This window comes from Silurus aristotelis, assembly GCF_946808225.1.
Source record: "Silurus aristotelis genome assembly, chromosome: 24".
NCBI classification, from domain to species: domain Eukaryota; kingdom Metazoa; phylum Chordata; class Actinopteri; order Siluriformes; family Siluridae; genus Silurus; species Silurus aristotelis.
The window spans coordinates 16908466-16922506 of record NC_139597.1 but is presented as its reverse complement, the minus strand read 5'-3'; the positions used below and the strand labels follow the sequence as shown (position 1 = coordinate 16922506).

At 39.0% G+C, this 14041-nt stretch overlaps 1 protein-coding gene across 2 annotated transcripts in view; it reads right to left on the bottom strand.

Annotated features, from left to right (window-relative positions):
- Positions 1 to 14041, bottom strand: part of grm8a (glutamate receptor, metabotropic 8a) — a 285001-nt gene that overhangs the window by 267325 nt on the left and 3635 nt on the right. For both annotated transcript variants that reach the window (XM_083528375.1, XM_083528376.1), the window contains one exon: positions 13969 to 14041. This exon is cut by the window's right edge and continues 734 nt beyond it. In XM_083528375.1, the coding sequence (XP_083384501.1) occupies positions 13969 to 14041 (73 nt within the window). The remainder of the gene's footprint in view (positions 1 to 13968) is intronic.

The following is a 14041-nucleotide window of genomic DNA, read 5'->3' as shown; positions in this document are numbered from 1 at the left end:
TTATTAAAAGTAACAGGTTAAAATCAGATTCAGCGTGGTCCTGGCCGTCCATTGACCTCTCCATGACCTTCAAACATGATATCGTTGCACCTGCATTGTTAGAGATTAATAGTAGAAACTACTGCTTTTACACATTTAACATATTAATCACTTACTGCAGATATATTGATTATAATTAATGACTTTCTTTGGTTATAATGATTAATAAGGAAATTGCTTAAAGTAATAATAAAAAATAACTAACATGAACAAAATAAATGACAATAAAATATGAAAAGATACCAGACATGTCACTTTGCAGATGCAAATGCAGACTTATTATAACAAAATATTGGTTTTGAATTGAAGTATAAATAAATATCATGTCGTAGTGTCTACAGGATTCAGTCGAGTGTTTACACGCATCCTCAAAGTCAAAGTCACCTTTATTATCATTCTGCAGATTGCGCAACTTGCTCAGAGGTTTGTTTTGGTATATAAACCTGCCTGTAAACTACTAACCAATCTGGCTTATTTATAAAGGTCAGTGTTTAGAGCTGGCAGCATAAGAAACTGTGTAGTCTAATAATAATTCTCATTTAAATCAATTCGAGTTTATTTCTATAGAACTTTTCATAATGGACATTGCGGCTTTACAGAATGTAAGAATTATAGAACAGAAATGTAAATATAATTGAGCTAAATTTAATACGTTGTAATATAAAAAAGAAATGAATACATTTGGACTACAGAGTTTCTGCGTATTTGCCTTCGTCACATTGTTATGCTGCCAAAATATATATTGTCATGAGTCATGGGTTTTTGACATGAGTCAATGTATTTGTGCTCATCATTTTATTTCGTTATCGCTGGAAATTAGGTTGAGTTTAAATCCCTGGGGTGTGTGTGCAAATTAATGTGTTAGAGAAGTGAAGAAAAGAGTGCAGGCAGGGTGAAGTGGGTGGAGCGGGTGGAGAAGAGCGGCAGGAGTGATTTGAAATACCCAGAGTGTAAGGGAAAGTTTATGTTGGTGAGATGAAGGGAGACCTGCTTTGTTGTAAGGTACCGACTCAGTGGCATTAACATTATCATATTAACATTTCACTGTAATCGTAACCATTCGTCTTATAACAAATGCAGCAGATGTAAATTCTTATCATGAAGCAAGACACCAATAAAATCCCCAGTAAGAAAGAGGTGACTTAGTATGTAAAAAGATCAAACAAAAGCACAGAAGGATGCATTGAATATGCTGTATCTATTTTTGAAGATTTTCAGCATAGACCATCTGGACCAGATAAGCCCAAACTCTTCTTGTATAATATATGGGAAAGGGTTAAAAAATAATAATAATTACATTTAGAAAAACCTTTGAAAAATAAGGACCAGTTTCTTGTCTCTCATTAGAGGTCAAATGCAATTTAATCATCTTCTCCCATTAGGGGTCGCCACAGCGGATCATCCATCTCCATACCCCCCTGTCCTCTACATCTGCCTCTTTCAACCCAACTACCTGCATGTCTTCCCTCACCACATCCATAAACCTCCTCCATGGTCTTCCTCTTTTTCTCCTCCCTGGTGGCTCCATCCTCAGCATTCTCCTACAGATATACCCCATGTCCCTCATCTGCACATGTCCAAACCATCTCAATCTCGCCTCTCTCACCTTGTCTTCAAAACGTCCTACATGCACTGTCCCTCTTATAAACTAATTTCTAATCCTGTCCATCCTCGTCACTCCTAATGTCTTCAGCTCTGCAACCTCCTGCTCCACCTCCTGTCTTATAGTCAAATGTCACTGTCATTGAATGCTATTGGTTAAAAAAGTTTCTTATAGTACTATATAATACAAATAGTTTCAATGAACTAGAATTTAGATTTATTTATTTCATTAATTCTAAAGATTATAAAATCATAAATGAGAGAAACTATGGCAACTTAAAATTTGAATAAATCTTTGATATAATGCAACATTTATTTTTTCGACCTGCGGCCCTCAGTCAACGTCGATTTCTGGCTCATAATAGGATATTTGTGCAAACCCAGCCATTAGGGGGGCACAAGCCAGTGTACTCTTAGTGCCGGTCCCAAGCCCGGGTAAATGGGGAGGGTTGCGTTAGGAAGGGCATCCAGCGTAAAACATGTGCCAAATCAAATATGCGGATCACAAATGAGAATTTCATACCGGATCGGTCGAGGCCCGGGTTAACAACGACCGCCACAGGTATCGTTAGCCGACAGGGTACCGGTGGAAATTGGGCTACTGTTGGCCGAAGGAGGAGAAGGAGAGGAGGAAGGCGTCTACAGAGACGGCAGGAAAAGGAGCAGTGTAGGAGAGTAGAGGTTCGGGTTGGTACTTTAAATGTTGGTACTATGACGGGTAAAGGGAGAGAGATAGCTGATATGATGGAGAGGAGAAAGGTAGATGTGTTGTGTGTTCAGGAGACCAAGTGGAAAGGGAGTAAGGCCAGGAACATTGGAGGTGGGTTTAAACTGTTTTACCATGGTGTGGATGGGAAGAGAAATGGTGTAGGGGTGATTCTGAAAGAAGCATACAGTAAGAGTGTAGTTGAGGTGAAGAGAGTTTCTGATAGGGTGATGATCGTGAAGGTGGAAGTTGAAGGGATGATGATAAATGTCATCAGTGCCTATGCTCCACAAGTTGGCTGTGAGATGGAGGAGAAAGAAAGATTCTGGAGTGAATTAGATGAAGTGGTAGATGGTGTACCTAGGAAAGAACGATTGGTGATTGGGGCAGACTTTAATGGGCATGTAGGTGAAGGGAACAGAGGTGATGAGGAGGTGATGGGTAGGTATGGTTTTAAGGAGAGGAATGTGGAAGGGCAGATGGTGGTAGATTTTGCTAAAAGGATGGAAATGGCAGTGGTGAACACGTATTTTAAGAAGAAGGAGGATCATAGGGTGACGTATAAGAGTGGAGGAAGGTGCACACAGGTGGATTATCTTCTGTGTAGGAGATGCAACCTGAAGGAGATTGGAGACTGTAAGGTGTTGGCAGGGGACAGTGTAGCTAGACAGCATCGGATGGTGGTCTGTAGGATGGTTTTGGAGGCGAAGAAGAAGAGGAGGAAAGTAAGGTTTGAAAGAAGAATAAGATGGTGGAAACTGAAGGAGGAAGAGTGTAGTGTGAGGTTCAGGGAAGAGGTCAGACAGGGGCTTGGTGGTGGTGAAGAGGTGCCGGATGATTGGGCAACTACTGCAGGAGTGATGAGGGAGGCAGCTAGAAAAGTACTTGGTGTGACATCTGGAAATAGAAAGCAAGACAAGGAGACGTGGTGGTGGAATGAGGAAGTGCAGGAGAGCATTAGGGGAAAGAGATTGGCAAAACAGAAGTGGGATCGACAGAGTGATGAGAAGAGTAGGCAGGAGTACAAGGAGATGCGGCAGCAGGTTAAAAGGGATGTGGCGAAAGCCAAGGAAAAGGCATATGAGGAGCTGTATAAGAGGTTGGACACTAAGGAAGGAGAAAAGGATTTATACCGATTGGTCAGGCAGAGGGACCGAGCTGGGAAGGATGTACTGCAAGTTAGAGCAATAAAGGATGGAGAGGGAAATGTGTTGACTAGTGAGGAGAGTGTGTTGAGAAGATGGAGGGAGTATTTTGAGCAGCTGATGAATGAGGAAAATCAGAGAGAGAGAAGGTTGGAGGATGTGGAGTTGGTGAAGCAGGATGTAGATAGGATTAGTAAGGAGGAAGTGAGAGCAGCGATTAAGAGGATGAAGAATGGAAAGTCGGTTGGACCAGATGACATACCGGTAGAAGCGTGGAGATGTTTAGGAGAGATGGCAGTGGAGTTTTTAACCAGATTGTTTAACAGGATTCTGGAAGGGGAGAGGATGCCTGAGGAATGGAGAAGGAGTGTGCTGGTACCGATCTTTAAGCATAAGGGAGATGTGCAGACCTGCAGTAACTACAGGGGAATTAAGTTGATCAGTCACACCATGAAGTTATGGGAAAGAGTAGTGGAAGCCAGGCTGAGAGAAGAGGTGACCATCTGTGAGCAACAGTATGGTTTCATGCCGAGGAAGAGCACCACAGATGCCTTATTTGCTTTGAGGATGTTGATGGAGAAGTATAGAGAAGGACAGAAGGAGCTGCATTGTGTATTTGTGGATTTAGAGAAAGCGTACGACAGGGTGCCGAGAGAGGAGTTGTGGTATTGTATGAGGAAGTCAGGTGTGTCAGAGAAGTATGTGAGGGTGGTGCAGGACATGTATGAGGACAGTGTGACGGCAGTAAAGTGTGCAGTAGGTACGACAGACTGGTTCAGGGTGAAGGTTGGACTGCATCAAGGATCGGCCCTGAGCCCTTTCCTGTTTGCAGTGGTGATGGACAGGTTGACGGACGAGGTCAGACAGGAGTCTCCCTGGACTATGATGTTTGCAGATGATATTGTGATTTGTGGTGAGAGTAGAGAGCAGGTTGAGAAGAGCCTGGAGAGGTGGAGATATGCGCTGGAGAGAAGGGGAATGAAAGTCAGTAGGAGTAAGACAGAGTACATGTGTGTGAATGAGAGGGAGGGCAGTGGAGTGATGCGGTTGCAGGGAGAAGAGGTGGAGAAGGTGGAGGAGTTCAGGTACCTGGGGTCAACAGTGCAAAGTAATGGAGAGTGTGTTAGGGAAGTAAAGAAAAGAGTGCAGGCAGGGTGGAGTGGGTGGAGAAGAGTGACAGGAGTGATTTGTGATAGAAGAGTATCTGCAAGAATGAAAGGGAAAGTTTATAGGACTGTGGTGAGACCTGCGATGTTGTATGGATTAGAGACAGTGGCATTGAGTAAAAAACAGGAGGTGGAGCTGGAGGTAGCAGAGCTGAAGATGTTGAGGTTTTCGTTGGGAGTGACGAGGATGGACAAGATTAGAAATGAGTTTATTAGAGGGACAGCACATGTAGGATGTTTTGGTGACAAGGTGAGGGAGGCGAGATTGAGATGGTTTGGACATGTGCAGAGGAGGGACATGAATTATATTGGTAGAAAAATGCTGAAGATGGAGCCACCAGGTAGGAGGAAAAGAGGAAGGCCAAGGAGGAGGTTCATGGATGTGGTGAGGGAAGACATGCAGGTAGTTGGTGTAAAAGAGGCAGATATAGAGGACAGGGTGGTATGGAGACGGATGATCCGCTGTGGCGACCCCTAATGGGAGCAGCCGAAAGAAGAAGAAGAAGAATAGGATATTTGAGCAACTCGGATTTAAGATTTTAGGCACCTCTGATCCAGACTAGTCCATAACACTGGTTGTGGAGCAGTAATGACTCAGCTATTTGTGTTACCCCTTGTACCTTCTCAGTGGCGGTGTGTCTCTAACAAGAAGCAGGTTGTCCAGGAGAGAAATCATTATTCTCTCTATTTCCTACAAGCTTTTTAGTGCCAGTTCCACTGTGCACTTCATGACAACCACATGGTTCCTTGCCACTTAGTATTTTGGCTGACCGTTGGTGAGGCACAAAGGTTTAAGAAAGCTGCTTTGTTTACACCCATGCATTTAGTACTGCTATATCATGTACTTTGTTAGGAACAACTGTGCACCACCTGCCCATTCATGGCAATCATGTGGCAGCAAGAGGCATAAAATGGCATTAAATGCTTACATTGGTCAAAAGATTCTATTTACATTAAAAAACATCAGTTATCTCAGTGATTTTAACTGTTGGGACTGCTGATTTTCATACACAATATTGCAAAAAGTGCAAACAGTGCAATATGTATGCAACACACATTTTCTTTGTCAGCAGATAATTCTACTTCTTTTTAGAAATAAATGCTTAAAACTGAGCAACAATTCTAATAAGCTAGGAAGGCTATGGTAACAACAAGTTGTTCACCCACCGACCAGTGCTGAGGGGCATTTTGCACAATTCAGACCAAAGGTGTAAAAAATCGATGCCTCCATAAGTCAAGTCATGCTTACAGAAATCTTTGCTCACTTGACTGTGGGAGCTGCCACACTTCATCTCTGTGTACTGTCACCTGCTTTTTTCCTTCGTCTTCTTTTCCTCTTTTGTTGTGCCTCCTGCACAGGCAGATATGTGAGATTCTTGGCTTAAATCCAGATTATTTTCACAAAGGCTGTGGCTAAAACTGTTTCTGCAAAAAGGAAGAAGCTTTTTTTTTTACAACACATAAAAAATAAATACACTGCAAAAAAGCACATCTTAGTCAAAATATCTCAAATATAATCAAATTATTATTATTATTATTTAGTATTTTCTATACTGTTATAATGTACCAAAAATTCAGTTAACACAAGACTACTTCAAGCCTACAGTGTGTAACATTTAATAACATCTTTTTTCTATCCTTTTATATTGTTGAAATAATCATATTCTATTGAAAAAAATAAAACTTCTAATCTAAATCTATTTCTAGAAATGAGAGAATTTTCTGCCAACAGAGTAAGAAAATATAAAGCTTGCAATGAGTAAATGTCCAGAAATAGGCTGAATCACCTTATATTGTCATTTTAGAACAGGAAATGTGACTGCTGTGATAATAGCAAAGGTTTGGGCATTGAATTGTTGATGGTGAACTGAGGTTTGATTTACACTGTGACTCTAAAAACAAATAAAACTAAATAAAGAACTCGATTTATATACATAAAAACACAAACAATAATTCAGCATTTTACAATAATTATGATACATTACTCATACAGGGATTCACATGTATTTGCCAAAAAGTGTCAATAATTACGTGATTATTTTTTATGGTTTTCAGACACTGACAGTGTAGTACCGCCACAGAATAGACAGAAAATCATCACTAAGGCTATTTCTAATCTTAAAAACTTGTGCTTACTAAACATTATTGCATGCTACTACGATAAAATGAAGAAAAAGAAGCTCAGTATTTACTACATAATTATAGTGTTTCAATGACTATTTATACAGCTTATGACTGGTGATCTTTACCAATGCAGTAATCGATCAAAATAAAGAACCTCAGAATCTTTTTTTTTTTTTTTTTTTAACATTTAATGTATTACTTCCTAATGAGACTCCATGTGTCCAAGTAACAGAAGTGCATTCTTATTCTTTTAGTTCCGTTGACAGATTTTGTGGGGAAAAAGGCACCATCTGCACTCACTTGCTCTTTCTCGCCCTCATCTTTCTTCAGTTTATACAACACCAGGCTGAGCAGCTGCCGTGCTGCAAGTTTACCTGAAACACATCTTTCCAAACCATAATCAGTAGATGACTGGGTGCTTTTTTTTTTAGGAAGCCTTCGTCCTCTCTCATTTCTCCAACACACACACACACACACACACACACACACACACACACACACAGGCAGGCAGACCTACAGATAGATAGATAGATAGATAGATAGATAGATAGATAGATAGATAGATAGATAGATAGATAGATAGATAGATAGATAGATAGATAGATAGATAGATAGATAGATAGATAGATAGATAGATAGATAGATAGATAGATAGATAGATAGATAGATAGATGTTCTCTCACACAAATTTCCTTTTCCTGTCTTAGAAAACAAAACTAATGCTCACATTTAAATCCATCCTCCTATATTCACGATGGAAGCGATATTGATTGGGAAGTTATACTCTCTTGTGAGCTCTAAGCAATTTATTTTAAATCAGTTTGAATATGACAATTCGTTTGCATTAGAGCAAAACAGGTTGTTTCTCCCTTCCCTTATCCATACTTAGAATAAACTTCTTTAGGTTTACTAGTAAACCCAATCAAATAAATGAGTACACATGAACGACACCCATCCACTGCTTCTCTTTCATCACTGAAGGGAGAGAAATCTCTCTGATTCTGAGAGGTGTCAACTACCCCATCCTTACACACACACACACACACACACACACACACACACACACACAATGAAAGACCTCTGCAAGATTTGCACACACAAAAATCTTTTTGCCAATGTAAATGGGCCAAATCTACCTCAGCACGACTGTGCATTTACATTTACAACATTTGACAGATTATTTTACCCAGAGTGACTCCCTTATCCAGCTAAGGGTTAAGGGCCTTCTCAATGGTCCAGCACTGGCATTTTGGAGTGCTGGGATTTGAACTTGTGACCTCCTAACTCAGAGGCCAATGACTTAACCATTAACCTACCACTTCCTGCACATGCACATTAGGGATGTGCATCTCCATAACTGAGGCTGATGCGATTCGCATCTCGATGCATAGCCAACGATACAATACATATGAAGCAGCTACCGATTTCGATTTGATTCCACACAATGAGATTCAGTGTTATACGATGCAATAAAAAAATATGATGCTTTGCAATTAAATATGGTACAGATAGTTCACTTTTATTTCTTTTGTTCAGACAGACAGGAAATCGTAAAATTTGCTTAAGTGCTTTCTGACTACTAACACGCCCCTTTCACAAACAGAGCTTTGTAGCGAAAAAAAAAAAGGATAAAAAGATTAAATAAAAGCAGATGTTTTCCTGTTCTGTCTCCAGGAAGATGCAGCTCTACCTCTGCCATGATAATTCATAATCTCTGTGACTCTCAGGACACGACTCGGTCTCCGTAGCCGTTAAAAAACCCGTAGACCGTGAAAGCAAATGACTTCAGTATTGATTGTTAACTTTTATGTAAAACTTTTGTGAAGTAGATTTTGATCATTTTGATAAAAAAAAAAAAAAAAAAAAAAACGCTTTTGTGATCAGTTTGAAAGAATAAAAGCTCTTTAGCTAAAAAAACTTGACAACAGAATAAATCACACAACATGCATAACTGTACTTTTTCACTAGGACAAGCTTGTCCACAAGAGATGTGGACAAGCTGCGAGAAGGATACTTGAGCTAAATCAAATAAATCATCCGAAGAATGCTGTCTTACATTACTGATGGGTTTGAATCACACAATATGGCTGAGACTTGCAAATGATCCTAACACAGCATCGTGAAGCAAACAAGGTTGTTGCAACTTTATAGAGACAAAAATGACTCATGTTGTGCTAATGTGTGTGTGATCTCTTTGTCAGCAGGCTAAATGTCTGCAGAAGCTCAAATAATTGGCCTGTTTAATCTCGAATTTATTGTCAACCACGTGGTTAAAACCTATAAACACTACTGACTGGATGAGATCCTTGGGCAGTGTTGATGCATTAAAAAAAATAAAAAAAAACAGGAGCAGGATTGAGCAATCTGAGTGCAAGAGCATAAACAGATTCAGGAGTGAGCGAGATAAAAACGAGCATATGTGCATGCTTCCTATGCACAGCAAAAGCAAATCTGCACAAGAGCAGCTATATTTTGATGCTAAGGTCCATGAGAAAGCAGGATAGATTTGTGCATGTACAGGTAATTTTGTGGCGGAAAAAAAGTGTGCAAAAAAAGGATCCCTGCTATTGCAACATCATACGCCTGCTGTTTAAATGCACAATATGTAAGAACACTAGTATAACTGACTGACCTTGTGTGGGAAAAGAATCCATTGGAACTTAATTAAAATGCCATCACAGGAATGTAATTAAAATGCCATCACAAAAACAGATCATTACAAATGACAGATAATGTTTGAATTAAAATGATGATATTTTAATAGCCATACAAAACCATTGAAGTATGTTTCATTTTGTTTATTATTTCACAATATGATGGTTTGTCGCTGGTGTGCACATCCCCTCCAGCAGTACTGGAAATGAATGTCCTCAGGGGAAGGGCAGAAAAGGAAACACAGAAATCAGGGAAGCATTGGAGAAGTCAAGGAGTTGATCGTTTGACATGTTACACCCTAGAGATCGGAGAGGCTTGTAGTGAACATAAAGAAATATATGAGTAAATGAATACTCAGTAAATGAAAGTGCATTTAGTTTGTGAGTACAGGTCAAAAACTGAAGAGAAGCGCTGTATAGCGGGGCTGCCTAGACCCTCGAAAGTCCAGGTTTTAATAATAGCACCTGCATACTGATGAAGGCTTCCATGGTGTTGGATTTGCATTCAGATAAGGTCAAATGATCAGCATTGAAGCTGAAGGCAGTGAATTAATGAGAGGTCAGTAGGGAGAGGTTAGATACACAGCGGTTGTGGGTAAAATATAGTATGAACGAACATCTACAGAAATCAAAGTAAATTTTCAGGTAAAAGCCATTTACTGTCTCAACAACAACTGGGTATTTTTGGCAGTAAATATTTCTAATTTACACACACACACACACACACACACACTAGCAGAATTTTATATAAAATTAAATCGAGTTAAATCGAGGTTATATTGGTCCAGTAGAGCTGGTGCAAACCTTCACAGAAGTCACAGAAAAATTGATTGGAGTCAGGCAGTTTCTTCATCATGTCAAAATGGAGAGTTGTATGTAAGTCAAGTAGATCTTTACATATATATATATATATATATATATATATATATATATATATATATATATATATATATATATATATATACTTCCTGTGGGCTCACCACCTGCAGGAGGGACCGTAGGGGACGGTGCTGTGAGGATTGGGCAGCAGTCGAAGGCGGGGGTCTGCTTAGACTGCTGCCCCCGCGACCCGAATTACGGATAAGCGGGAGAAAATGAATGAATGAATGAATATATATATATATATATATATATATATATATATATATATATATATATATATATATATATATATCAAGGTTTGGTGAAAAATACAGAATTTGTGTTCTGGACATTTATCCACAACATAGATTATATATTGGCATTGGACATTGGTCACGCGTTCAAAGCCACACCACACTGCTACTCCTGGGCCCTTGAGCAAGGCCCTTAATCTTATAGCTACTCAGTTGTATGCATGAAATAAATGTAAGTCGCATCTGCCAAATGCCATAAATGTAAATATGTGAAGAAAACATTTCACTGCACTGTAAAGTGCATGTGACAAGTAGAAAGCACCCTTCTATATCAACAAATAGATATCATTTAATCATCTCATGTTTTAGATAGTCCAGACTATGTGCTAGTGTAATGCACAAATACACTCAAGATGTTTTACAGCGTGTGTGATATTACAATAAGACTCTTAGCCTGAAAAAGGCTGAAGTATACTGATGTTGGAGTGTGTGTTTTATCTTTTTATATCTTGGTGGGAACCAAATGTCCCAAGAGGAATATGACTATCTGACAGTTTTGACCTTGTGGCTTATGACTTTGGCTGGTGCCTATAAGGAAACAGCTCTGTTTCTCTCTTCTTCTATTTTGTCAGTTTAAGAAAAAAAGTCTAAACCAGCCACAGCGATTTCTTTGGGTTGCTGGTTTTAAGATGAAGTTTAGATGCAGGCATAGCATGAATAATTATGCAAGGCGAAGGTCCTCCCCAACCATGTGTAGTCATGGATTTATTTTCATGCGTTCAAGATGGATGAGACGATTTACAAGCAACCGGTCTTGCCATATTAATCACATTAATAGGCAGAGGGAAAAAAATGCATCACCACTGAAAATCTCTAAAATAACTTATGGAGGAAACCGTATAAAATGCTGATATGCATGATTCAGATTGGTCTAATCCTGTTTCACCACCATAGCAAGTGTAACTATAAAAAGTAGAGTCTGTTTGTTTTAGAGCAATTACTAAGCAATAACAATGCTGTATGACGTATATGTCTTGTGGTTTTCATTAACCGCTCACAAATATACATCAGGAACTGCCATGAAACATTTTGAGGGGGATTGAGTCTGAAATTCCCCCTAAGCTATGCCTTACTCACAATGAGAGCAAGACAGAATGTGTGTGTGTGTGTGTGTGTGTGTGTGTGTGTGTGTGTGTGTGTGTGTGTGTGTGTGTGTGTGTGTGTGTGTGTGTGTGTGTGAGAGAGAGAGAGAGAGAGAGAGAGAGAGAGAGAGAGAGAGAGAGAGAGAGAGAGAGAGACAATAATAAGCTTACAAACACTTTTATACATGACGGATTGGCATGAGATGTAATAATATCTCCACACGGATGGTTCTAATTGCCGGATGTGCGCATCATGGCGGTTTTCGGTGTTGATTTGAGACTTGGCACATCATTAAAACAAATCTTTAGTGATTAAAAAATATTTTTTTATGGATTTTTGTTATATATATCTGAGTAAAGAAAGGACGTTGTAAATGTGTGCTGTGTTGAAGGTTTCAATTTCGCCTCTTTTATATTTATTTATTTATTTTAAAAAATGGTCAAACAGAAATGTGTGCGCTGCATTAATTGCGCGTTAACAAAATTTGTTGCTTTGAAAATGAATTTGCGTAAACGTGTTATTAACGTGTTAGTTTCACAACCTTTATAGATACACAAGCATATATATATATATATATATAATTTTTTATTTTTTTTTATATTGAGATAGATAGATAGATAGATAGATAGATAGATAGATAGATAGATAGATAGATAGATAGATAGATAGATAGATAGATAGATAGATAGATAGATAGATAGATAGATTCACACACACTCCAAAATACGATAGATAGATAGACATTAACCATTGTGCAAGCATATTGTACAGTGTGTCTACATTAATCAGTCAACATCGGGTCGGCTAATAAACCTTAATTAAACACCAAGGAGCTTTGTTCATTAAACGTCCGTTGTTAATTGGGCATGCAACATTACGCATTGAATCCATAAAGAGTAGGACTTGGAGTCTGTGTACTTTCAGGTTTTTTTTTTATTGGGTTCGATCCCCAGTCAGGGAACCAACCCCAGCCACTCTTAGTGCCGGTCCCAAGCCCGGATAAATTTGGAGGGTTGCGTTAGGAAGGGCATCCAGCATAAAAACATGTGCCAAATCAAACATGCGGAGGATCCGCTGTGGCGACCCCTAATGGGAGAAGCTGAAAGAAAGTTTATTTGCACTAGAAAATCTAAATATTAGTTACAATGCCTTTCAATGCACACAAAAAAAAAAAAGATAAATTTATTTGTTTCCTCTATTCAATTTATCACACAAAGTGTAGTAATCAAAACCTCACATTATCAAATATGATCAATGGCGTAAAGTACGCAAAATTTCCAATCTCACATCCCAACCTGGAAGTAAAAGCGAATTTCACTGCCGTTTTTTTCGTTCACTAGCAGTGCCCTAAAAAAACTTCAGATTTTCGTCATGAACATGTCATCCTCTTTAACTTTCACTCTCTTGTTGCACCTGAGAAGCACCATGAAGCCACTGATGGATCGAGTGCAGTTTTCTGTCCAGGTTATTCAAGAACACCACAAAACAAGGCAAAACAACTCAAAAAAGATGATGGGAAACAACTCTGAGCTATTTTATTAAAAATAATCTTATTAGTTTAGGTATTTCATCATTTGTTTTCCATTTTCAAAAACAAACAAATGCAACATTAATGGACCACTTTGTTTAAGCTGCGTGATCTCTCTGGAGCTCAGTGGCATTAATAGCATATATGACTTACCAAATGCACACATTTAATTACAATTTATGAGTAAAACCAACCAGGATGCCACTGTCATGGATGAAATGTTATATATAAAAAAAAAGATCTATAAAGAGATTGTCATTATAAAACTTTATCTGTAATTGCTGCAGTCAATTGAGAGATGTAAAAGCAACAGAGCGAGATTTATAGAGGGTCATATTCAGACAATATATTTCTCAAAACAAAAAGGCCGAGAACACGAGACACTCTCCCACTGGACGCTCAGGCACAAACCACCTTTAACAACTGTCCAGATGTGTCACACTCCCTCGTGCATTATTGCGATTTTTCATCAATGAAGCCCAAGACAGGAAAGAGCTGCAATGTCACTTTCAACTCTCACCCTCAAATCCTCATGACACACAGACAGCAAACAAGTGCAGAAAAACTACACTGAAGCACAAAAAAACAATTTTATCCCCAGAACCTTCAATATAATTCAAGACATCCAGTGAGATGCTTAAGATTCAGAGAAATCCCAGCAACACTTTCGATACAATCACAGCATGACAAATGAGTCAAAAGCTTTAGCAATATCAAGCTTTGTACCAGTACCTTGGAGAGCTTACCTTGAAGAGGCGCAAGATATTGGCCACCATGATGGAGACGGAGCTTGCAGATGCTCCGATCACTCCTATAATC